This window comes from Chionomys nivalis, chromosome 3 (assembly GCF_950005125.1).
Source record: "Chionomys nivalis chromosome 3, mChiNiv1.1, whole genome shotgun sequence".
Taxonomy (NCBI): domain Eukaryota; kingdom Metazoa; phylum Chordata; class Mammalia; order Rodentia; family Cricetidae; genus Chionomys; species Chionomys nivalis.
In genome coordinates, this window is record NC_080088.1 from 69,526,211 (window position 1) to 69,554,120 (window position 27,910).

General features: G+C 41.2%; 1 protein-coding gene across 2 annotated transcripts in view; it reads right to left on the reverse strand.

Moving 5' to 3' along the window:
• Nucleotides 1-27,910, reverse strand: part of Lpp (LIM domain containing preferred translocation partner in lipoma) — a 623,722-nt gene that overhangs the window by 378,557 nt on the left and 217,255 nt on the right. For both annotated transcript variants that reach the window (XM_057763582.1, XM_057763583.1), the window contains exon 4: nucleotides 16,578-16,779. In XM_057763582.1, coding sequence (XP_057619565.1) covers nucleotides 16,578-16,770 — 193 coding nt within the window. In that variant the 5' untranslated portion in view covers nucleotides 16,771-16,779. The remainder of the gene's footprint in view (nucleotides 1-16,577; nucleotides 16,780-27,910) is intronic.

Consider the following 27,910-nt stretch of genomic DNA (forward strand, 5'->3'; position numbering starts at 1 on the left):
ATCACAATTGTCCTCAGTTGATATTTCCTTCACATAGCTTGGAAGAGGCACTCACGTTCATCTATGTATTCTACCAACTTCCCCATCACAAAGACAACCTGGAACTTTTCTTTGGTGAATCACAAGATGGACTCAGTAGGTAAAAGCACCAAGCCTGCTGACCTGAGTTCAATCCCCAGAACCCAAAAGTTGAAAAGAGCACTAAATCCTATGAGTTGTATATCACACACACACACACACACACACACACACACCACAGTTGAAACTTTTTTGAATAATAAAATTCTAAATAAAATTTTCTTAATTCAAAGCAAATTCATATATGATCATCTGTGACATCTACACAAAGACACCCAACCTACTGTGTTCCTTTCCTATCAGTGTGAGCTTTGATTATTCAAATTTCATTCATGCCTATTAAGGTTATGCTTTTTATAAAAACTGAAACCCTGCTAGCAGTGTTCCATTGTAATATACTTTCATAAACAATTTAGAGCTCTCCCATTTACATAGCTAACTACCTATATACACACAGTTATCCAAAGTTTGGTGTGTGCACATTCAACTAAAAAACTCTTACAAAGACTTTGGAAGGCAGAACATTAGACTATGGAATTGTCACTTAGACATAATAGCTTTGCTCAAATCAAAACCTCATTCTTTATCCGCCACAAGACCTTGGATAGCTTATGTGTCTGAATTTCAATTTCATTTGTTTCCAAACAAGAAATGTCAGTGTCAAGTTGTAATAATGCTATTAAAATGACAAAACAAGCAACTGGAACATACTTAATGAGGGATCACATGTAAACTAGAGACACTTAAGATGGTGAACATACACTTCTCATGAACGTCGGTGGAAGAATAGGTAAAGAATTAGCCCATAGGCAAGCTTAGAGGGAACACAGAATGGAAATTCTAAGGTCTACTGTATAACTTGACTAAATTCATGTTTCATGAAGACAATCTTACTCTATACCTTTCAGCAGTAAACAGTCTTTCACAATTTCTGTAGCTGAAACACACCTTCTCGCACTTTAGAGTAAGACAGAAATGAAGATGTGTTGCTCAGTCACACTATTTTTACAACTGAGTAAACAAACCCCACTCTTTAGTGACTATCATGACTAGGCCTGTGCTCTGTCCATTTTCACACTTTTCCATGACTTAGCTCATGCTCAGCCTTTCTGGCTGCATGCTACTCCTTTTCAGTGTGGCTCAGACCAAGGCAGTATTAGCTCTTCACAGAATGACAATGAGATACCAGGTGGCAGTAAGGGTAGGCTTATGCTGCTAATCCACGTGGTACCCATCTTCTACCCACAAGCTTCCATCCTTCCTTTGTAGCTCAAGCTCTATTCTCTTTCCTTCTTCTTATTCACTTCTAACAGTCTTCCAAGTTAGTAACATGACAACAGGCAGCAAACTAGTTGTTCAAGAGAATGAAGATTCTCTACTGTCCCCAAATACAGACTCTATCAGCCAAGATGTGCACTCAGTCTCAGGTTGCCTGATTTGAAGGATGAGGGACAATAATGCTAGATGACAATTTCATTACAGAACTGGTAACATCTCTATATAGACTAATTCAACACAGGAAAAACAAAAACAAAAGAAACTTTAAATTCAACACTAGCAAAATATGATGTCTCAAAGTCATTAATTTAATGAGATGATGTCTATAGTTCTATGAAAGAACAAAATCATCCAGAAACCAAGAGACCTGTCAGGAAAAAAAAGCAACTATGAAATTATTCAACAAGTAACTTGAAAATTCTGGAAGATATAAAATCTACACACACCCCAGCACAAAAAAAAAAAAAATATGAATCCAGAGGATGCTATAAGAAATGATCCAAGTCATCAAGCATACTCTAAAAGTATCTTCAATTTTAACAACTTGTGCTTATTTTATAGGTTTTGAGTTATGTGTCTGTCTCCACAGGTTGCTATAGAGATGTCCCCACAATTTAGGATGATAACCTCATCAGTGCTTCTGCTCCAGATGTTCACAGATAGGAATCGCGTGTGAACACACCAGGTAACAAATCACCAAAGTGTCCAAGGGCAACTGCCACTGCAGCTTCCACACTGTAAGCATGTGAGTTGGGAGGGTTTGGAGCACTAGACGCAGGTCCTGGTGCTATACAACTACAACATAAACATTAGAAATCATTGACATGGACAGAGGGAAGATATAATTAGCATATTTTTATAAAAGAAATAACAAAAATCAAAGAACTAAAAGATAGCTAAACTCACAAACAAGATGAGCTAGGTCAACTGTTAAACAACCAAAAGCTAACCACACAAGCAATTCTGAAAACTTTCTTAAGTCTTACTGAATGCCAATTTTTTTCATTATACTTATTTGGGTTCCAAATTATTTATTCAGAAAAATAATTTCTTAATCAATTCAAGTGATAGAAATTGTTTAACTTCATTTTATGACTTCAGTAACTATATTTTTAATGCATAATCAATAAGATTTTCAAATTTGAATATATGTGATAGTCTCATAACTATATATATATAGTTATATAGTGAGATATATAAATTGGAGAATATACATGTATATGAGATTATTCTCTAATATATATATTCTCTCATATCTATATATCGCATAGAAAGATAGATAGATAGATAGATAGATAGATAGATAGATAGATAGATAGATGATAGATATGAGAGAATAATCAGCCACAATGACAACATACAGGACAGTCCCATAAGTCAGAACTCAATATATAGAAAATGAACAACTGCTTCTTGGCACTAATTGTAAACAGGAATTGTCTGAGAGCTTGCCATTTTCTACCTATGTTCAGTACCATTGCATACAGTTCTGGAATATCACACAAAACTTTCAGGACAAGATAGATTAAGTCACTAATGCATTAGAGACCTTGCAATGGAACCACCCAACTTAAGTCAAAGAAGATAGGACACATTTGAAATGTTTAATGAGGTAACAAAAAGAGCTTAGGTATGTGTTTTGTAATCTAGAAAGGCAGGACCAAAGATAGATTTGGATAGCAGCAGGTTTCAATAAATATGGGGAAAAAACTTTCAATTTACTTATAACAATGGAAAATGCTATAAATTAATTATGCTATCAGCTCTGCCATACGGCCAGGACAAACAAAACTCAAGGCTGCATAAAGGTGCAAGTCTTTGAGCAAGACTTCTTCCATGTCTTGGCCACTGTCCTAGTTAAGGTTACTATTGCTATGATGAAACAGCATGAGAGGAAAGGACACATTTGGCTAACACTTTCATCATAGAAGGAAGTCCAGACCGGAACTCAAAAGTGCAGGAACTGGAGGGAGAAGCTGATGCAAGTTCATGGAGGAGTACCGCTTACTGTCTTGTTCAGCCTGCGTTCTTATAGAACCCAAGACTACCAGTCCAGGAATAACATCATCCACAATCAATCACTAAATATGAAAATACCCTCTGACAGCTCGATCTTACAGAGGCATTTTCTCAATTGAGGGTCCCTGCTTTCAGATGATTCTAGAATGTGTCAAATTGTCATAAAACTAGAAAGGAGAGAAATGCATTCAGCTCCGTGCATTGGGTTGCAGCTTTCTGTCAACAGTCAGGTCGAAGAGCAAATTTTAATGTTCCCTCGTTTCAGAATATCCCCTCCCTATGGTGTCTTGTTGTTTCTCAGAGACTGATGACCAGAAAGTAGAAGAGAGCTCCCAAGTGACAAGGTCTGGGAAACAACTGCTGAAATGAGAACAGAGCGAGGAGGTTTTGGTTCCGATACTGTTTTTGATGGTGGATGCTTGTAGCTTTAAGTAATAACCAAACACACGGCCAGCAATTGTTAACTTTCTCAATCGGCCTGCCTATGTGTAGCTTTGTAAAAAGGAAGATTTTAAAACTTAATGCCCATCCCAAACTGATTATATTAGAAAGGAGTGACATTGCCCAGTTTTGATAACTGCTTTGATTTTGCTGCCATTATCTGGTAATGATGCAAGGATTGACTTCTCTATACATTGCAGGAGACAGTCAAGTATTCTCCAACTGAGCGGATGGAGCTCAGCCCTCAACATACGTTTCAGCTCTCAAACTAATTCTGGCTAAAGAGTCGGTACACAATTAGATCCCCTGTATTATGTAGAATGCCTGTATTATTAGGAGTTCGCAAACTGTAAGCCCGTCAATAAAAGTAAGATATGGGAAGGGTCACTGCATAACATTTTCTGTGTTTGGAAGGTCATCAAGGAAAAATTCCACGGCATCAAGACTGGTTATAATGAAGTATTTCAAATTTCAAATGTGCATCCAGAGAAAGGCCATCATGACTATCCAAATGGACAAAGGTGGAGGAAAGTAAAGACGTTTATTTGGATATTACAGAGACCATTATTTGATCAAGCTCCACATGGAATGGCTGAGTTGAAGAAGTTGTACACGTTAGATTATTGAAAGTTCCCATCCCGTCCTCCTGTGTTGGCTAGAAACCGTTCCCATTCGCTCTTCAGAAAATGGACTTAGCCTGATGAGTTGTTAGCAAATTTCACTGGGACTTTGGGAATCGACAGCCCAGTAAATCAGAGGGAAAGCTCTGGCTTTGTTCAATCAACACAGTTGTGTCAAGGTATAAGAACAAAAGCAGGGGAACAAAACCCTCAAAGGCCTCACTGAAAGTCTCTGAGCTCAGATAGTACAAGATCAACACAAGAGAATGACCTATTTTTAGGATGCGAGATTGTTTTTTGAGAACCACTACGCCAGGGAGCCTTGATTGCTGTTCCTATCACACCCTGTTCGCTCTTCCGTGGTTGCTAACGCTCTTTCCCAAGATGACCTATGACGAAGGAGAAAAGCACAGGCCGTGGTAGGTAAAGACCATCCCCGACCTTCAGAGACTCAGAGGAAGAGAGAGAGAAATGGGGAACAGAAAGGAAAAGGCGTCAGTGGCGGCCATGGGGAGCACCCAGGTCAGCCCTGAGAGGGATATGAGGAAGTCCTCACTCTCGGCATCTATTGCAAACCACCAGTTTCTCTCACTTCCCATGCCCACCGAGACGACTTTTGCCAGTGGAGGAAGAACTAGTTTCATAAACAATGATCCGAAGAAGACACGAAGGTGCGGGTGGGGTAGGAGAGGCTAGTGAACACGGCAGACTAACTTTTGACTAAAAGATCAATGCCAAGCTTTAAAATGACAAGGGTTTGTTCCTTCAGTGTCACTAGACCAGTTTATAAAACAAGCAAATCAGAAAGAATTAGCTGTGTTGATTTAGTAGAATCTTTGTTCCAGGACACAAAAGGCTTAAGGGCGGTTAGTCAAGAGATAAACTTGACCTGAGGAACGAACTTTCAAAATGCGAATGCTGCCGTAAGAGTCACACAAGCAAGTCAGACAGAACAGCAAAGGGTATTTTCTGTACTTATTAAGGGCTATGTTACCGCCGGTATCATTATGTAACATGGTAGCATATGGGGAACATTAAGCAGTGTATTTCCAAAGCCTCACTGCCCAAGTGGGTGAGGCAATGGCCTCCTTGAATCAAAACCTATTGCTCCTTAAGGCCTGCATAGCTGCCTTGATTAAACACAGCAGCAGGCTCCAGTTGAGGGGACAATTCTTCTCTTTTGAGGGGAGGTAGAACAGAGTAATTGCCAGATGTTTGCAATTTCAGCTATAAAAAGATGGCTGCTTTCCATTCTCGAGTACGTTGGATCTTTTCTTCTTTCTACCCAAGCTATTGTGGTTCACTTAAATAGGCCACTGCACTGATGAATCATCATTCAAAACTGCAATAATGGAGCAGAAAAAAAATATGGCATTTGAAATTCCCATGTAAGAGGAATAAATTAAAACGTACAGGTACTAGTTATGTGCTAAGCAACCAAAATCACGCTATTGCTTAAGACGCTCCTTTTGAGTCGGGAGCACTGTGACTATTTCCCACCGTCAGGACGCCATACAAATGTCTCACCCTCGAGCTTCAGTCTGTTCTCCTGCACAATGGATGGAAGCATCGTTTCCTGGCCTCATTCTCAGGGGGAAAGTCTCTGGGCACATCCATTCCCACCCTGCCTTGCACAAATAAGCACAGCCCAGGAGAGGTGTACAAATCTTCAAGGGAAAAGGGGAGAAAAAATATGAATACGTTTAAAACCCACATATCATAACTGACTAGACACATATACCTGGTGGCCTCTAAATGGGAAAGTCCATCATTAGCACCTTTTCACAGTCTTCTTTGCATAGACCGCACACTAAATCTTGGGAGAGGGGAGGGGAAAATAGAAACCCAGTTAATATTTAAGCAACACTAATATAAGTGGCTTGAGAGTAGAGACCACTTGGGCAGGGCATGGGATCTAAGTGTCTGGGGATCTGGGACACGTGTGAGTGTCAGTACAGCCATGGAGACTGGCTGAATCTCATCGCATAAGAGAACATTCCACAAGACACATCTACCTGTCATAATGCAAGGAGAAACCAACCCCAAAACAATTGGAAAGTGCAGGGCACTAAGTATGCAGCACTTGCAAAGGGATACTGCCAAAGATTCATTTCAAATTGCCAGGATGATTTACATTGTGGCACTTATGACTTAAAACAGATAGACAGAAATTATGGATTAAGAGCCCCTATTTAATGATTTATTTTTAATATTAGCAACACTGTTGATGCACCTTCCCTGACGTCCTACCATTAAACAGCAGGTGTGGTGCTGATTCGACACTGAATGCCCATAATTGTGGGAGATCCGTACATCTCTAGGGCATAGTCCCAACCAATATCACGATAGATACTCAGCCCAGCAGTCCAGTTCCCAGAGAAACTAAAGTGTGAAGCCAAAAATGAAGCCCAGAACTGTCTGACTCAAGTGCACACACCCAACAATGGCCTACCCCAAGTCTGTTTTCTTTTTGGTCTTTCAGTGGTCTAAACTCAAGAAAACTCTTCATTCTGAGTTTTCTGATAGTTAAACATGTAGCCAATTTCCAAACTATGACTTTTTTAAATAAAAACTTAATATTCTTAGTGAAATGGTCATTTTGATAGATCAACTTTCTCCTGAAAATATAAAGTATTTATTAAGGATTTGGAATGGTTTAACTTATAGTTACATATCCTTGTTAAATAAAAATAGCATAAGAGGTGGGGTGTGATGGCCAATGACATTAATCCCAGCACTTGGGACACAGAGGCAGGGAGATATCTGTGAATTTACGATCAGCCTAGTCTATATAGTGAGTTACAGATCAGACAGGTTTCCACAGTGAGACCCAATCTCAAAAAGAAAAAAAAAACATTAAATAGATCTGAATTGGACTGAATAATGGAGTGGGCATTAATTAATATGATAGCAAGACATAAAAAAGTAAAATATCCATGAGAGGTCCTATATTGGGTGTCATTTCCAGGAACAGCTGATATTAACTATAGATTTATTTTACAGACAGTAATTTTTAAAGAAGTACTTAATAAAACTCAAATCACTACAGTAGAAATTAACAGGTCAATATCAAATAACGACAGGTTAATATGTCATTTTAATTTCATTCTAATGTCATGGAAACTACTAGTGTCATCTAAGAAGTTTAAGCAAGATGACACAACCCATTTGAATCAGTGGACATTTGAAAGGGCTATTCCCAAGGCTTTCTGCAATAATGTCTCCTTAGTTGTAACTTCAGATTCCTATGGCTGGTGGATACTGCCATACCTCATTCACATCCAAGTTGAGGCGATTCTAAGTCATATATTTATATGTTAACTTTCAAGGAGCACTCAGTAACAATCAGTATGGAAAGTAACAGTAAAATGTTCTTTTTTAATAGACTAAGTAACAAAATTGTTAGTGTAGACTTTGATCTAAGAAGAAGAAACTGCCTTATGATGAGAGAAAAAGATTTACATCACAATTGTGCCCTGGGTGATTGTATTCATGTGTGAGGGTGGGGAGGGAAAGAGACAGAGAGAGAAGCAGAGAGAGTCAGAGAGAGACAGAGACAGAGAGAGACAGAGAGAGTCAGAGAGAGACAGAGACAGAGAGAGGCAAGCTACACAAGTGTTCTACCACTGAGCTGGATCTCCTGCCTTCTGTGATCTCTATTATCTGCAAGTGATAGCATCTTTTACAGCAAAGCTAGGAAGGTACAAACAAAATACAAATGGATTCCACATGCAGTAAATGTTACACATCTAATATAAGGTATTTACATCATGTATATATTATTTATGAGAGAAACTGTTTTTTAAAGAGTTTCAGTTAGTGGAGAGAGAGGGGATGAGGACTCAAAGAGCACTTGCTAGCAAGTATGATTATTATGCTCAGGCTTCTGTAAATTACTAACATGAGGAAATACTAATACTTAATTGCATGTGTGTTCTCTATTGCTATTCTCACTGTGAGTCTCCTGAATCTTAGGTTACTCATTTGTCACTAGGAACAAAGACAACGTAAAGACAATAATGAAGTTTCAATGACCTGTGGCAATTGAACTAGGTTAAGCGCGACTGTGACATGACATTGCATTTGTATACATGATCTTTAAAGAACTAAAAAATATTTTGAAATGAACCCTATTTTTACACTTTTTTTCTCCAAATCATCTCTGAGTATGTGTGGATAACTCAGTAAAGAAAACAAAAAAGTTTAGGTTGGATCTAATCGCATATTCGATAGGGTGTATGTTTGAAAAAGTCAAGGTCTATCTTTGGCTTCAGAAAAATGACTCTCCTTTTAGCATCTATATTCACAGAAGTATTTCATCAGAAGGTGCCAGAGATGTAGCAAGATTTGTCAATGGCACTTCTGGCTAGCACCATACGCTGCCGACCATGCTATGCGACGGGCATGCCTTCCTTTCTCCCTTTGCTCTCTGTACGAGCTGTTCTGAAAGGTAAGTGATGAGATTACTGGGAAATATGGGTTGACCCACAGTGAATTCACCCCATTTTCATGGCAGAGAAGCCCCAGGATTCTCTGTGTACTTTTGAGGATCATAAGCTGAACCTCCTACTTCTGCAGACAGATCCTGTAGATTGATGTATTCTGCCTGGTAAAGCCTGAACTCTTTCTCCAAGCAATAAACCAAATATCTGTCCCCATGAGGCATTCCCCAGTGTTCCTATAAGGGATGTTTCAAATTCTCTTATGACACTAACCATAAATAGTGTGACCTTCTATATGAGATAACTTTGACTACAGACTATCTAATCTGCATAAGCACAGCATCACACAGAAAACATGACGGACAGGTCGTCGGAGAGCTTGTTGACAGGGAAAAGTGCTGGGCGTCCCAGAGTGCCAGATCAACTGGGATATGCCCTCCTCCCCCCGGGCTTTGCTCTCAACAATCCAGTCCATGAGTATTTTTAAGAAAGGATGACAAAAATACTATGCAACGATTATTTTTATAGCTCCTTAGGTCAACCATTATTCTAGGCCATGATTTCTCAATATAGTCTATTTGCCCAAAGGCTCAGGTGTTGAATTTTTTTTATAGTAGCCATAATGAATCCATTTATAGACGATTTGCATAGACTTGCTATGACCCAAAATCAGCGGAGATTTCAGATATCACTATATGAAGTTAACAAAATAGCAAAAGACCTGGGAAGTCAAAAGTTGAGTATTCCTGAGCCATCTTCAAGGAAGCAATCTCACGTTGTTCTTTTAAAACCTTCTATTTTTATATCATAAAGCAACACCTGTTGAAACGATGTATGTAAAAGCCTGGTATCATAGAAGAGAGTACTAAGGGAGAGGTACAGCATTAGGAAGAATGACTTAGGTTCTGAATGATTGCTCCCAGGAGAACAGATGCTCAAGGCTACTGTCTGTAACCTTGAGGAATGCACTGGGATGCACACTCTAACATGAGAACACTGGGCCTTGGTGGTCGTGGAATAAACTCATGAAGACCACTGCTTGACTGAATACCGATCAGAATTAACTGGTAATACTACTTGTTATTTATACACAGATTAAACAGGACATGCGATTTTTCTCTGTTGTCTTTCAAGTTTTTGGAAAACCAGCTACCACTGAAAACTGGAAGTTTAAAATAGATGTAAGAGTAACTCATGAAATATAGAATGTAGGCCATAAAGCACTTTATGAAATCACGTACTTGTCTCATAATCATTAAAAATTTACTGGAAATATGAAATAATAGTAATTTCCAAAAATAGTATAAAATCTATAGAATGTTTTTACCCTGCTTCTTTCTATGGCAACATGGCATATAGCTTCCGTGGATCATCAAGACCAGAAACTGTTCCCACTAACAGTGGGTGGATGTCATCCTGCTCCAGCATTCTTGGCTTACACCATCAGCATGCGTGTGTATAGCTCTATGCAACAAACACACCTCGGGATTAGACACTCAGAACTTCCGCCACACAAGAAGGCTTCTTCAGCTTTCTCTTGGCATGAGCACCACGCTCTGCCCCACTCCGCTTATCTCTGGCTACTAGCAATCGCTCATCTCTGCAGTTTTCTCCTCTTTGAACTGCCTGTGGATAGAGCCATGCCATGAAAACTCATCCCCGTAGTGAGGCTTTTCCCTTCACCTGTCTGGAAGCTGTGCAAGTCCGCACTGGGGGCTCTCAATTTTTATTGGTGAGAGAAAAATTTAGTTATTTGACTTTAAAATATAGCAACAGTGGTATACATTTCTATATTTAAACATGAAGACAGGTTTAAAACATGCCAATGGAGTATACATTTATACATTTTAAAGTGAAGATGAATAAAGAGGGCCTCCCATACAGATCAGTATTAATCACTGTTTTTCAAAGCGTGTAAGAATCAGGAATCCATCACCACCTTATTACACATTCATTTCAACAGTTAATTAGGCTGACAGGCTACAAAATAAATGAGAATTTTGTCACCAATTATGTGAACACCTCTTTGTTCTCAAACATCTAATCTACTCTGTTCGTGTGTATTAGTTCTCAGGGTAGCTTCCAAACAAGTCATCTGCGATGCACAGTTATGGTAATCATGCAAGAGATCCTAGAAGTCCAAGGCTCAGCTCTCTCACTTATTGTGATCTAATACTGAGCTAGTCACTCAGACTTGGAGTCCCTGATCCCTGGGTAATAACCTCTGCCTGCACTCCACAGTCAGCCACGCTGGCCAGCAAGCATTCCTGGGCAAAGTTTGCATGTCTTCTACGAACATAACTAGGAATCAACTCCTGTTATTTAGCAAATGAAAGAATGTATGAGGTAAGTTCTAGTGTTCTGTCTGCCTGGAGATATCATTTTTTTCGGTTTATAGCATTTAGGCCGTGTGCTTTTTAACACTATAAGTTTAGTAATAGTTATTGGTATTTGTGGAATCCATAAATACTTATTAATACAAATAAAATAAGTAGTTATTGCTATCACAGTTTGTAATTTAGAATTACTCACAATAATATTTTACTACTATAACTAAATTTATTATACAAATTCTACTTTATAACTTAGAAAGATACTAAATATTAGTACCTTGATTATTAGTAACTCATGATTATTGTAAAGGAAAATACTTAGCAAAGAGACTCCATCTTGCTAATTGCCGTTACTTCAGCCCCTAGAAGAGTGTCTACCACAAAATCTGTTTGCTGTGAGGGTTGAGCATACAGTAACAGTTCCCCAAGGTTCAGAAGCACTCTGCCTTTTAAAAACATTTCATAGTTACCATCATAGTTGACCCTCAAAAATCTGAAAAACAATATTTCCAGATAGTTCCCTTTGTAAAACAAGACTGTGAAGAAGAAATGTATTCTGTCCAAATTCATGGTAAAACTAACACAGACCATCCACCCAGTGCTGTGTGGTAGAATGGGTGGCAGGGAGGGTTAGGAACACCTGCTGTGACCTGATAATATCCCAGGAATTACAAGTTCCTTCTTCTTCAAGATGTAACCATCAATTGAACACCATTAGCATCTGATTCTTTAATGAAGAAACAGCTGGTCCTCTTTGCCCAAGAGGATCTGAAAATCCACAGCCTTGTCCTGTACACCAGGGAGACTGAAGAGTGAGGTTCTCACAGGGCATGCCCGTCACCACAGCTCAGAGGAGTTGCCGATATCCTGCTGAATGTTGAAGATCCTCAGAATGCCCTCTGAAATACGACAAGCAAAATCTCATACACTGCAACAGCTTGACTATGGTTACTGATGATTTATGAGAATGGGCTAGCACATTAAAATACGTGTGCTATCTGTAGTTCCAATGTCACATCGAAGATGACCTTACGGGAACAAAGGTAACAGGACTCTAGAGGTGGGATTGCACCTTATGGGTGCTAGCCCCAGCTCTTTATGGCAGGGCTGTGCTGTTGTAGGGCGCTTGTCTAGCACTTGGATGATGCATATACAGCCATCAAAGGGAAGGACTACGCAAAACAATTCTCAAACCCTTCCTGTTTCTAACACTCAAAACAACTCGATATTAATGTGTGCAAAATGCCCCAACTATGAACACAGAAAAGAAATATGCATAGATATATTTCTGGCAGGGAAACTCAGTTCTTAAGGCAGTCAAGGCATTTTGTTACTAACTACGCCTCATTAGCGATGTTCTGCAACTATTTCCTCTGGATGGAGTGCAGTTACTGACATCAGAGGACAGCACAGAAGAACCGAGAAGAAAACGTGCTGGCCTGTGAATCCCCATCTGAAGACATTCATCTGCTCTGCCCTCTTAGATTCAGACCAGGAAAAGCACAGGCATTGTTCTTGACGCAGAAGTGCACAAGGTAGTATATTTAAGAATAGTTTGCAGAAAGGGTCAACCTTTAAATCTAATTGCACACAAATATCACGAAATATAAGAACAGTAGAATTATATGAAATACAAGGTTGTATAGCTAAATAGCCAAAGAACATAATACATTAAAATCTTAAAATCAGGTACTGAACAGATGGCTCGGGTTAAGAGCACTGGCTGCTCTTCCAGAGAACCTGGATTCGATTCCCACCACCCATCACCTAGTATTTTACAGTTGTTTATAACTCCATGGGGGTTTCCAGGTAACATGAGGGCTTCTTTGAGCTTATGGGCAATGCACGCACATGATGCACAGACATACATGCAGGCAAATACACACATAAAATAAAATAAATGATCTTTAAAAGTTTTTTTTAAATCTTACAATCAGTAGGAATATGAAAATGAAGAATCACCTTTGTTATGTGATGCATGTCTTCACACACACACACACGTGCATGTGTGCATTTGCATGCATGCATGTGTGCGTGCACTCGATACAGTACTATATATTCAGCCCTGTTACATCCTTCTTTAACAAGCTCTTCATTTCTGGTGGTCTAGCAATCAGTAAAATGGGAAAAACATCTGTTCTGTTGACCTGAGAAAGCAACAGTAAAACTTCTGAAAATTTTTAAAAACAAAACAATGCAATGCAAATGCTGAGCCAACCATCAAGGACCGCACCACGTGACCACCCAGAGTCGGGGCTCTGCAGAGTCCCTTGTCAAACATAAAAAATGTTTTAAAAATGGAATTTTAGGGATTACAGAAAGATAATTCTACATCACAAGGCAACTCCAACTTTACAAACTTATCAAACAATGGAGAAACAGAAAAAGAGACAGAGTCAGGCAGACAGACAATAACAGAATAACCTCAAAGCCATTTCAAATAAACAATACCTTAGGAAAGATGGCATACTTCATTGCCTTTGCAGAACAGAAAAAGAATTCCACTTCCCTGTACCATCAAAGTTTAGTTGTTAGCCTAGTTGTTCTTAAGGCAGAAGCCAGATTACAGGATAAACAGTCCTGGAAGGTGGCACTTTATGAACCTGAAGAAAATTGGGCTATCTATCTCATTTCTCTTGAGGAAAAAAAATCATAATCCATATCAAAGAGCTTTAGAAAACATTCATACACAATAAAAAATATGCATTCCATACCAGACAACAACATCACCACCACCACACACACACACACACACACACACACACACACACGAGGGGCCGGGGTCTACCTCAGCATTCAGTGCTGAACACAGATGGTATTTGGAAATGTAGGGGCATTCAAAGCAGTTGAGGAAATAAAAATTCATTTAAAAATCTCTGAGAATCAAAGGGCTTAAGGCTTAAAGAACCACTGACCGAGAGAAGGCACACCCAACCGTGTGTCAAAGCCCTTTAGACAAAGATTAGTACCATAATGATTTATAAGGAAAATTATAGCATATGGGTAACACATAAATATAAGCTGATGTGGAAAACATGTGGGTGCTTTTCTACTTTCACAGTCAGAATTTAAAAGTAAGAAAGCGAACCCTAGAGATCACAGACATAAGCTAATGTGAGAAACGCAGTTGGTAAGTTGAAGGCAGTCTTGTTTAGCAACTTCTCCAATGAAAACGTCATGGTATGGGTACGGGAGAAGGAAAGTCACTGAAATAGGCAGCTTGAAGACCCACGCTGCCTAAGAGAACAGCCTTGACACAGAAAATCCCTAGCCAGAAAACAGTGAGGTCTATCTCCCCTCTGGGAGCTTCAGTTTCTTTGTGGGAGTGGGTGTGGGCTACGTCATAGGGTTCCATGAAATGTCCATCCAAGAGAAACAGAAGAATGGGGTATATACTACCTGTTCAGTGAGCGACAGAAGGTAAGCAGGAGCAACAGTAAAAAGTCCAGAAATGTGACGGCGAGGAAAATGTTTGCAGACACTATGGATGACTCCTAGCGCTCAGGAGGGAAGAAAGAACATCGCTGCCTGTGTCTCTCCTCGGGATGGCCCACGTACTTTCTGTAGAACCCGCGTACAAACGATCCTTTAACATCTGCTCAGCTCCCATGTCCACTGTAGCTCCCACAACACAACCCTTTTCTGTGTAAGCCCTCCGCCATTGTTCCCTTCCTATTAGCAGGAAGTCCCTTTGAACTCCCCAGGTAGGAAACGAACTAAACCAAGAAAACAAGCCAGGAAGCCAACACAGGGCTCCCCTGCTCTTGAGCAAGGGCTGCCCCCCTTAACTATGTCTGAGTCCTCCACTCTCGAGAGCAGTGGGTCTCAACCTTCCTAATACTGGAACTTCATTACAGTTCCTCAGGATGGGGTGACCCCCCCACCCGCAACCATACAATTCTTTTGTCACTACTCCGCAACTGTAATTCTGTTACTGTTATGAACTGCAATATAAATATCTGATACGTAAAGTATCTGATATAGGACTTCAGGGCAAGGGTTGTTTCATAACCCCAAAGGGGTCATGACCCACAGGTTGACAATCGCTGCCTAGAGTCATTGCAAACCAGCTTCACAAAGACCTTAATGAACTGCAGAAGTGCCGTCTCCTCCAAGGGCCATGAAGCGTCCAGTCCTGGCTCTGGTTTCAGGGAGTACATGGACAGCCTGTACTTTTCCCAGAAAAGCATGCTCATACATTGGCAATGCCTTTTCAAGGAAGGGACCACAGAAACCCGCAAAGATACACAGCTCGAGTATGCAAAGAGGCCTGGCCTTCCTTCCCATATCCTCTAGGCCTGAAGTCACCTCACAGAAGGCAGACATCTGAACAACAGGTATGACAAAATTCTTAAAACACTAGCAGGCCAACCGAGTAGATAAAGTGGCAGACTAATGGTGTGGTTCCTGGAAGGTGGGGATGGCTCAAGAGAAACCAGAAAGTAGAGGCAATACCATGGGGTATGAAATAATCCCCGGCAACCCTACTATAACAAACACAAGGATGTCATCCAAGAACACAAGGGAAGGAACCCTAGAGACAGAACAGCCATTTGTCAAAAGTCGGATGGCACAGAAGAGAGAAAGAGCATGCATTTCATTCTCAAGTTCTAGACGTCTCACGCTACTCTGTTTGGTATTCATCTCTATTGCTTCGTACATGAAGGAGATTTAGACAGTGATTGGTACAGATACAAAGACGCCGTAGTGGCCAAGTATGCTAATGTGAGAGCGCATGGAAGATCCACACATTGCATGCTCAGCTCATGCAGACATTCAAAATCTACTTGATGTACAATGAATGCATTGCTACTAAAAACCCCGGAACTGAACTCGGGTTTCTCTGAACCAGCTGTAAATTCAACACACACGGGTGTCAAGGACAACTTTGTCTGACAGAGAGAGAAAAGCAACATAGTCCAGGGACTATTGCAGGTTTTTTGTTTGTTTGTTTGTTTGTTTTTTGTCCTATGGCTTTTCATTAGACTACTGCTTGGTGCCATTCTGACACTTGTCTGATGGCAACAACGAGAACCACAGGGTGGAGGACACATCCCCACAAGAGGATAGGGACAGGTGACCGTCAGGCTACACAAAGTCTCTGAGCTATAAACAAAGAGGTCACGCTTCTATCTGAGCCACTATTGCTTTTTATTAATGTAAAACCCCAGCCATCCAACTCTGTGAGGATTTAATTTCCTTGTTTCTAAAAGGTGGTTGGTGCAGATGACTATGGGGAGCTCATTAAAATGGGGCGGCTCATAAACTGTGGGAAATACACCGAGAAGCTTCCTTCTCTGATCTACCTAACTACAAATCACATCTCTGATGCTGATTTCTTTCCCACTCCAGGCCCCACGACTCACCCTCTCCTCCGGGTTGCTTGTACGGGTTGTACTTGGGCTTTGGAGCAACTACTGGAGCAAACTTCTTGGGTGGCTGTTGTGTCGACACTGAGATACTGGGGGTCCCAAAAGAATGGGTGGTCTCCATCCGTGCAGGAACATGGCCAAGAGGCTCACCAGTGCTTTTGGGTGGCAGCCAAGATGGGTGAGACATGGTTGAAATCTGCAGTTAGAAAAACAGAAAACAGACAATACAATGTTCAGTGTGGATGGAGGGACGTATGAGAAAGAAGCTGACCAAAAATTTAGAGTGGGTGACGGGGCCCAAGAGAAAATTTTGCACACACACACCCGGGCTTAAATTTATCCAGTAGGCATTAGAAAAACTGGAAATATTTATTTTCTTAGCAGAGACATGACAGCATACTTCAACATGTCTTCTCGACAAGACTAGCTGCCCCCTACCCTGAAGAGTCACTTGGGGGGGGCAGGGCAGAGAGGCGTTGGTTACCAAAATGCCTGGAACAAACACTTACATTTATTAGAGAAAGAATGTTCAACATCAGCAATGAAATGATGGCCTGACAAATCAAAGAAAGGCCGCTAACACCTAACTAAGCCGGGAAATGCAGAAAAAGCTACAGTATCTCCATGAGGGAGTACCAGCCCAGTCCAGACACTGTTCTAACAGAGTATCCATTCTGTGTGAAGAGAGATTCGAGTTCTCTGTCAGGATATGCCAATCACTGCTCCAGGTAGCCTGCCTGCTGGGAAAGAGTCTCACTGACTTTCTGAGGAGGGCCCTCCAGGCCTGATTGCAAGAGCCCTCCAGCACAGGGAGGCCGGAAGAGGCCCTGCACCCACTCCTAGCCCCAAATCCACCTAGTAATTTATTAATTGAACTGAATTAATTAAGAGGGTGGCATGATTACTTCCAGATGTCTATAAAGACAAAGCACAGAGCAAATGCAGGAACAAATGGAGGCCTCAGCATGTGGCTTAGCAATCAAGAGGGAAGAAAAAGTTGTGAAGCAGTATTCTGAGGAATTCGTGTGTGCCCACGCCACGGGCACACAGAATGATCTAGGACTCCACTGAGGACAGGGCCAAAAGAATCATGATTTAAAAATTCCAGGCTGCCTTAATTCATGGAGCTTTTATGAAAACCAATTTAAAAAATATCTAAGGAGGCCAGGCGGTGGTGGCACACTCTTTTAATCCCAGCACTCAGGAGGCAGAGGCAGGCGGATCTCTATGAGTTTGAGGCCAGCCTGGTCTACAAGAGCTAGTTCCAGGACAGGAACCAAAAGCTACAGAGAAACCCTGTCTCGGAAAAAAAAATCCAAAGGGCTTTATGCACATACCATCAATTGTAATGAAAACGAAGGGGGAAATGCCTGCATTCTCACAGAAAGTGACTGAGAATTATAGATCATTGGACCCAGAGAGAAACAGGCATTATTCTTTCCAAAGATGGTGGTAACTCTATGGATAACCAAAGGGAAGGAAGTTGAGATTAAAGAAACAGGCCAAAGATGACACTGGTGGCCCTCAGGTCTCAGAACCCTTCTTTTCCTTGTCCTCCCCTGTGTACATGTGCCAAGACACATATACTTGACAAACTGTGAGCTTATGAGAAGACAGGGACTGTATTTTAGATATCCACAAATTTCCGCACTAAGGCATGCCACAAAACCAATAAAGAACAATAATCAATAAATGTCTATTTTACTAAGAGTTTTTAAATCTAGCTGAGCATTTAGAATCATTCAAACAGACTTAAGTACTCAAACCCAAACTAAACTTTTCTCTAAAGTAGAGGGGGGAAAAAACTTTTTTTTTATTAATTGAGCCTCTTTTATGAAATTGGGATAACAGTACTATCTTTACTCTCAGCACGACTAAGGTGAAGAGAAAATAGTGAATAAATGAAATCCAGAAAGGATTAAAAGTTCCAAAGCCCTCTGCATGCTTGTAGTATAAATTTTGATTGTTTATCTTTAAACTGGTTAATAGCATCCCGGTTCCTTTGCTGCACATTCAGCTACTCCAAAACAAAAGCCTTTCAATACGAACTAATACAGCCTGTGATGGTCTTGAAGACAAAGCCAAAGATCTGCAGAGCCAGCCAGCACTACTTACTAACTCTAGGGTGCTGGGTTAATTAGCTACGCTGCAGACATAAAGGAAAAGGTAATTGCTGGAACTGTAGCAGGAGGAAGAGGGTAAGATTCATGAAAATCAAACTCAGCTCTGCACCCTCTGTCTTGTGAGCTCTCCTTGCCATGCCTTCGCCCTCGCGTGAAGCACTTGGAGCTTGCCCTCCACAGAGGGTTTTATTTGTCTGCACATGGCCAGCACAGCATCTTCTAGATGTCATCAGTGCTCCGGGGTTCATAATCTTCTGTGTTGCTGACCCTGTCTTTATGGTTTGCCTAGCTCCACTGACTCCATTTTCTTCCAATCCCCCCAACTCGGATGCTGGGCTGTGTGACCATCCTATGGGGGGGAGGGGTAGCAGCATATTCTTTTACTGGATTCTTCTAGTACTTTTACACACTAATGTTAGTTTACTAGAAAGCAACTTATCAATCTCCCAACCTGCTGCAATGACTGGGAAATTGCTGGGTGGTGTCACTGTGCTATCCTAAGATACAGACAATTTGAAAATATCTTAAGCAGGAGTGGTTGATTAGCATATGTACCTCCTCTGCAGTTACTCACAACTGTACAGAGACTCCACTTCCCCATTAGCATTCATTGACACAATTTCTTTATCTCTCTTAACTTGGTATGTATGTATGTAAGTACGTAATGAATCATATTGATAGATTCCCAGATATTGAAACATCTTAGTAATCCTAGAAAAAATTATAAATTACAATTATAGTGTTTTGCCATACAATTGCAAAATTCATCTTTTGTACTGACTTTTGGGCATGAGGTCCTAAGGTCATTCTGCAGAGGTGTGCCCTTGGCCACTTTCCTTTTCATTAGCAGACTTCACTCTCAGAGGCTCTGAATCCCAGTGTGGTCTCAATTAACTTAATAAGGACCCTGAATAATCTGATCTTCAGAGGTTCATCAGAATTTGGTGAAAATACTTCTACATGTGATGATACTTTAATAACAGATACTAAGCCTATCTCTAATACCTTTATGAGAATATTCCTAAGATGATGTGACAGCATTTACATCTTACAGAAAATTCATCTTTTGCTCAAGATTTTATCACTGCACCCATTCAAAAAGGCTACCCCTCAGTTACAAATAATTTCTCATGGCCCAGCAATTACTTGCCGGTGGTTCTTTAGACTGTAAGCCATGCATTTAAAATCCTTTGTCCAGATTGGATACCCTGTTCAGTCACAGTACTATTGCCCTGCTGTCACAAACTATCACATGGCTGGCAGCACACCTATGTCCCAAAGTCAAGTCTCCAATGCTTGAGAGCAGAACTCTTATCATATTATAACCACAAAGTCTAGTTCATTATAAGAATGCAACGAAAATACCTATTAATTTAATGATCAAATAAATGCATGCCTATCACTATTCCTCCAGATGAATCAGAATCTCCTCCGTGACTCAAAAAGTATAATGTCTGGGGGAGTTACATTTATCTAAGTGCAATGAAGGGAGTAACATAGAAAGGAGACAGGAAAATGCGAGGATCTGTCAAAAGAACGAGAGCAGGTGTAGAGAGGCGGCTCCTATCAGGACCTGGAGAGCTGTGAGATTAGGAAATATAACAGAAACAAGAACCATGGCAAGAATGAACAACACGGGCCCTGAGGAGAAGATTCAGTGGCTAATGCACTTACCATGCTTGTGTAAGGACGTGAGTTCAAATCCCCAGCCCTCACATAAAAACGGAACAGAGTAGTGAACATCTGTACAATGCTACTACAGGGAGATTGTAGCTAGGGACAGTATCACCCCCAGAAAGTCTAACTCAGCTAGCCCTCACAGTGGAAAACGGTGAAACTCTTCCTCAAAAACAAGGTAACAAAGACTGATACCTGAAGTTGTACCCTGACCTGACATAACACACAAACATGATGGGGAGTAGGGGAGAAAATAGAAGAGGAGGGAGGAAGAGAGGGAGGAAGAGACAAACAGAAACAAATCAATGTATGTGTAAGGGATAGAGATATTAGTTCATGCAAGATGGATCCAAGGAACATGGTAAATGCAATGTTTTCAATATGGAGTCCCTCTGGCCCTATTTTGAGTCTCAGTTAAATTAGAGAGACTTTTACAAGAAAAAAATGTGCATCTGCAAACTGAACATCTGTAAACTTCCAAAAGCTCTAATGTTTTATAGCTGTCTTCTTTCTCTACATCTTCAACTTACTTTTGATAAGCGAGTTCGAGGAACGGATGGAATGGCAAATGCCTGCCGAGGCCCCTATTAGCTTGTCAGGGACAGAACCAGTGAAGAAAACACACACGCAGGCAGGGGTGAGAGCGCGCTTTGCTGTCCCAGCCCTCACCTTGCTCTTCCTTCCTCTGTCTGACAGCTTCTTCCTTCCTCTGCCTCTGAGGCAGGTTTCACTCTAGGCTTATGATCATCAATCGTGAAATCAAGAAGTGAAACAGAAGACCCCCCACCCCCGCCCCAGACACTGAAAATGAAGCTGCAGCACCAGGAGAGAGGCAAACAGGAAAAATGGCCCTGATCCCAGCCAATGGCTGCTGCTAGGGAGGAAAACAGGAGAAAGGGCCCTGATCCTAGCCACATAGCTGCTGCTAAAAGAGTACAAACACTGTGCCCTGTCCCTTCAGGGTCTGGGCTCAGTGCAAAGCAAGTAGAAAAAATGTACATGGTTTCACTGATCACCATATCTGTGGCTCTCTTTGTAATCTCTCCCCAGCAATTATACAGGAACAGTAAAGCCGATAGACAAGAAATACTGAGTGTCTTCTAAGGGTTGACTATATGTGAAGTGATGTCTAAGGACCACAGAGTCATCACAGTATGATATGGGGGTGCATTATCATGACCCACATTTTAAAGTTCAAGAATATAAGGCTGAGGATGGGGCTATGGCTCAGTGGCAGAACACTTGTCTAGTATGGGTAAGACCTTGGATTTGACCCCAAGTATTGCTACCTGCCCAACCATCCCCAAAAGGAAAGTTCTAAGAGGTTGCACAAATTGATTAGGATATACAACCACCAAATCACAAACGTAAAAAAGCTTCAAGATAAATTCTTCCCGGAAGTCTGCATCTCTGGAAATAGTGGTCTGGGCTCTTACCATCCCCATCTGCCCCTCTTGGATCATAGTGGTTATAATACATCCTTTCTATCATACTCCATAATCAAAGACTGACGAAGCCAATATCCAACAGACCAAACTAATCAAAACCACAGAGAAGACAAAGATGTTGATGATGATCAAGACCCTCCCTGTATAGTAAAGAAAACTGAGGACCACAGTAAAATGAAAAACCCTCTCCAGGAGTCTATGAATGCCAATTCACCCGCATTAGTGACAGAGAACAGGCTGATAGTGGATCAGGATTTCCTATTGCTTCCCTCCAAATCAATACTGAATTCTAGAAGCACAACTAAGATCACTGAAGAACAAGCCACCGTTAAACGGCATCATGCAACATCTGGTGCTATAAGCTTTAAACTGTGGTCTCTAAAGCCACCTCCAAATGTGCTCATGTGGGATCTGTTTACGTTTCTGATTATTTACTTTGCACTGATGGGGTCTCACAGATCCTAGGGTGTGGCAAGCTAGCATTGCACGGCTGAGATGGAGCCCTAGCATCTTTATGTAGACATTCTGACTTCAGGGCTGAGAGTTAAGTGGCACAAAGCATTCATATTCATCTTTGCCTTAGTCCCTCAATAACTGCTTCGTCAGTGTGATGAATAAATTGATGATGTGGAGGGAGGCACAGAAATTAACACCCACTAACTCAGTGATGTAGGAACTGGAGACAGGGCCTGTGGTTCAAACAAGAGAAGTTGATGGCAGACTTCAGTTTAGCATTCATGTCCATCATCAACAGAATTTTTCATGTGAACAGGCATTTAAGACTCAAATAACATGCTCCTCAACCATGAAGGGTTTCTCTTAGCTGACCTCTGCAGGGGAAAGGCAGTGCCTTTCTCGAATTATCAAAATACTGCTGTAGGAGTCTTATTAGCATTATTAGTTACACAAAAAGAGGGATTTCATTATGACATTTCCATACATGTCTATATATACTCTCAACGTGTTCAACCCTCCTGCTATTCTCTTGCCCCGCTTCCTTCTGGTCTCCTGTCTCTTCCCTAATAGTTTTCTGCCTATTTTCACATTTCTTTTCCTACTCCACATACATGAAAAACATATTTGTTTTTATGATTCTGGGTTTTGTACCTCAAATATGTATGATTTCTAGTTGCACACATTTTTCAGCAAACAATCTATGTTGGTTCTTCTTTGTAGCTGGATGAGACCCCGCCTCATATACTCATTCCATTTTCTTTCCCCACTTGTCTCTGGTGCCACAGAGCCTGATTCCATAACTAAGTCACCTGTGAATGGTAGATAGCAGAAAAGCTTCCTCTTCTCCCATGTCTTTATCAGCATTTGGTGTTCTTATTTGAGGATGGTCATTTGGGGCCTGGAGGGATGGCTCAGCCACTAAAAGCTCGGCTCACAACCAAAAATATAGGAAGATAGTCATTCGGACTTGAATAAGGGAATCTCAGTGAAATTCAAAGCTGATTTCATCATGCCTTCCTTCTCCTTTTCAATGTTCCCCTCGCTCCCCCACCCTGAGGCAGGATCTGAACACAAGTCACCGTTCACCCAAGCGAGTCCTCTTCCAGTCAGCTACCGATCCCCACCCCTATTGCTACCTTTTCAACTGCAACAATACACTTCACTAGTGAGGGCACGGCTATCCATCCTGTACTACATGCCAGTATCTGGCTGGAGGCTTTCTGACCTTCGAAGCTCAGAATCAGCCTTCAGGCATAGCTCAGACAGGAGCCTATAGTGCAACTTTAGTTCTCTAGGAGCAAATGTCCTCTGAAGACGCCAGAGTTGGATTGGGAGCATACTAAACATGAGTCTCCTCGCAGGCATCATGCATTTTGAAAAGATCCTGACAGCAAAACTATTAAAAACCAAGTAAAGTTAGGTCTGAAGATTCCCAAACCAGCTATAATTTTCCTCTCAGCTCATCAGAGGAAATACACTGTCTTTCCACCCCCCATCCCCATTTTCTTGTTACCTGTTTTCCTAATTCTGTGACCCTTCCCATGATGGGTGGGAGTCTTGGATTAATCTCAGTGATTACCAAGGTATCAATCAAGACTTACTATGCACAAGTAAATAAGCACTTTAGGCAAAGCTTTTCCAAACAGCACAGGTAAGTCCCTGCCAGGGTAATTACAAAGCAGATAGGCTGCAGCGGGTGAGGGAAGCGTGGGAAGGCAGCGCTGAGGAACGAGGCGGGCTGAAAATTACACACAATTGCTAGCAGAATGGCAAACTCAATCATGTTCGGAAGCATCAGGTCACACAGAACAGGAAGGGTAAAGCGGGACCCGGGCTGAGATGAAAATGTCATGTATTCCCTTAACTTCTCTCTACAGACAGCTTGGAAGGATACTGGCTATACGCCCCACTCCTTGCATGGACAGCTGGCATTGCTCAGAAAGAGCAAGGAGAAGAACTCCACAGAAATGCCAACCCTTTATATAGGCTTTCTCAGAGGCGCTGGACACACTGGAAGCAGCACCAGACTTAGACACAGAACGGTCAGCCACAACTGCTCACTCAGTCACTAATCAGCTCTCTGACTTTAGCCCTGTATACCTTTAAAATCCAGTACGGCTCCTCAGCTGGAAGTTAGAATGAGTTTCCTGCAAACACTGTCCAATAACTCTCCTGTCCCATAGTTCCCCATGACTATAAGCTGAGTCAACTGAGGGTTCGTATAAAACCTAAGTTCTAATTACTAGAAATTCTGACCCCCCCCAGACTGAGGAGGTATGGAGGGGTAGAATAGGAATCAAGACAGATTCTTGACCTGCCTGGCATAGAAAATAATGTACTTGATGTACTGCTCGCTACTCTTGGCAACACTGTGGGAAGCCAGAAAAATCGGACTGCATTTGAAAACCCCAAAGGAACCCAGCAACAGCCAAAGGAAAAACAGCAGGTCCCAGGGAGTAAAGGCCCCTAGAAGGCACCTGGCTTTCAGATTCACAGTATCACTGGAAAAAGAAACAAGGAACAGCACTGAACACCAGGGCTCTGGAGAAGGCCAGGAGAGAGGGGACTAGCGCTAGGCAGATTCCGTTGCCACTTTCTTAGCAGTAGCAGAAGAAGGAAAGATGGCTGACAGCCGACAAGATACGCTACAGATAATAGAGAGGTCACTGGGAGTCCCACACACATTAGGAACTAATGTGTTTTCTTCTCATTGGAATGTAACATGCAAAAGTCCCCACCCATTTAGAGAAGCTGAAGAGGCTACCCCGATTTAACAAAGCAGTTAGAAGCTATCAGAGGCAGGGTGCAGGCCCACATATTCTACCAGAAAGAACATTCATAGTGGGAAGCTTGTCTAGGTTTGTCAGTAGCATTGCTGGTCACTGGATGATAACCAGGAAGACTGGATAAAAGATAACTAAACTGACCGTGAGAATGAAGCACTTTTCTTCCCAAAGACTCAGTCCTGATACCCAACCATTCACTCTAAATCACATTCTACAGCTCTGTCTGACACAGAGAACAAGAAAAAAAAATATCTCCAGATTCAGTTTCCCCAACTCTAAAATCAATTTCCTCCCACCGCATTTTATACTCTCTGATAACATTGCTCTTCTGGGCAGAACCCTAGGCTTACATAAAAATGTCGTCCCCAGGAGGCTACAGCAAACTTGTGCTATGTGTGAGCAGCTAAAACCGAGGAGCAAAGATCTACTTCAGTTTGTGTGCACTCGGAGAATTTACTTCTGAACATGGAAATCGGGATGTACAATGCTAAGATGCTATGTGCCCCGTTGACAAAGGTTTTGCCTTTCCAAGGGCTGAGAAAGTGAAGATGGGAAAAGCCAACAATATAATCCCTAATAAAGCTGAGGAGTCTCTTTAGTGGTTATCTGGAATCTCTCCTGCTATACCTACCAATAAGTGCTCAAGTCTGCAGGTTAATTGCTGCTCACTCGTCTGCGTTCAGCAGCGTGTTCAAACTTGTATTAAACGCCACACTTTAGTTATCTGTTTACAAGTCTGTTGTACCCATTAGATAGGCCGTGGAATTTTACTAGCACTTGAGGTATGTTTTAATTACTTTTAATTCTTTAATGCCTTTGTTTGTATCCTAACAAAAATAGGGATAGAACAACAAAGCCCATCTTACTAATAACTTGAAAAGGGAGAGATGCTTAAATTTTTCATGAGGAGGGTGCTATTGGTGTACTTCTGTACATAACACTGCGTGTCTGTGAAACCCAAACACCACAGCACTCACCAACACCTGGGAAACAGCCACTGTGCAAAGCTATCCCATTGCTTTCAAAGTCAGTTTGATCACTCTTTACTGGAGTTAGTATCACGGGCTTTAGATGTTAGGATAAACGCTGTGGTATAAACCGCGTCTCCACTTGTGATTTAAACTATTTTAAGTTTCTGTTTTAAAAGTGAAATAGAAATGAAAGTTAACATTTTAAATGCTCAGATAGTGGAAAAATGAAGTGATGGTAAGGGTGATGGAGATTTTCAAGAAATATTATGAAAGGATTTTAGAAGACGAGAAGAAATAACCCTATGCATATATTTAATTAGGTTTTAAAATAATAATTTTTTGATTAATTAAAAAGTTAACCAGATTGTGACTCCGTGTATGAAATGGTATGAAAGCCAGGCAATTAATTCAGACTACATAAGGAAGGCCACATTTGCAGTTACTCACAGTGGAACAACTGGGAGGAGTTTCAACAGTAGACCTTTCTCCACAATGTTGGAAACTGTTCAAGTTTTATTTCAAGATTTTGAAATAAGGCAAAATCTGGTGAGCCACTGACCAATGGCAGCAGAGCAAGACCAGGCTGGATGTTTCAGCTCCCTTTCAGAAGCACAGCAAAGGGGGTTTGTCCTTCTGAAAGCTCTCCAAGAACACTGCTGTTGAGCCTTCTGAAGCATTTTTTAATCACAATGCTAAAGAACTAAAATGTATTAAAACCACAATAAACTGACTGAATAGTCAAGGAAAATAAGAGACAATACACACATACAACACACACACACACACACACACACACTTTTAGTTAAAATTTAAATCAGTAGCTAATAACAATGGCCACTACAGAAAGCAATATCAACGAGACATAAAATTATTCAAATATTTCTATTGTGGAATGCAAATGCATCCACATGTACCTCCTTACATCTTAAGACAACCCCTTCCATGACACAACCGTGATGGCTGCTATAAAGTTCTTCACAGCTGAAATCCACACGTAAGGACTACCGGCCCATCTCAACTTGCGCTCGGTAACCACAGACTCTCTAATGCATGGCGCTCCTCTAAACAAGTAATGTCATTAATTCCCTGCTCAATGTATATCTTCCTCACAAGTTCTGTCTGGTTCTCTAAAAACAAAAATTGGTCTTTGACCTTCAGGACACATTTTACACAATGAAATTCAAAGTTTTCTTCCACACACACACAAAGTGCTTTCTGCCGTCTATCTTAAAGGAGATACTAATTATGAACTAGAAAATTGGGGGGAAAAACCACAGTTATTGGAACATTTAAATTGCGGTACCTTAGTCAAGGACAGTCAATGCAGCCAACCTTGTTCATGAACATAAAAGGCATCCTCCTTGATTCCCCGTATGCTATGAACTGAGTTGGAAACCCACTACGTCACAATAATTGGAGCGGTGACTATGAGTGAATGGCCAACGCTGATGTTACCTTCCCTAGTTTTCTTTCAAACGCCCAGAGTCCATCCCATCATTGCTCAACCAGAGAGGATGACTACACACACACACACACACACACACACACACAAAATCATAAAGGTTTGGGAATACTAAGAGTTAAGCTCTAAGTTTGAATCATTAGGTCATATGCCAGACACTATTCTCCACGGTTCCTCCTATCTACAAGTGATTGTAAATTCAGCTTATGCTGCTGTTTTGGTTGATGTACCCATTAACAAGAAGCTGTTCAAAGTGGCTCCAATGGGATAATAAGTAACCCGGTCAAGGAGCTGTGATGATGTCTTATTCCCTTGGCAAGAGTGAAGCTCAAATGCAGTCAGCTACTGATCCAAGGGATTCAGAGACCTATGAGTCTCTCAAGCCTGGAACTTGATTACAGGTG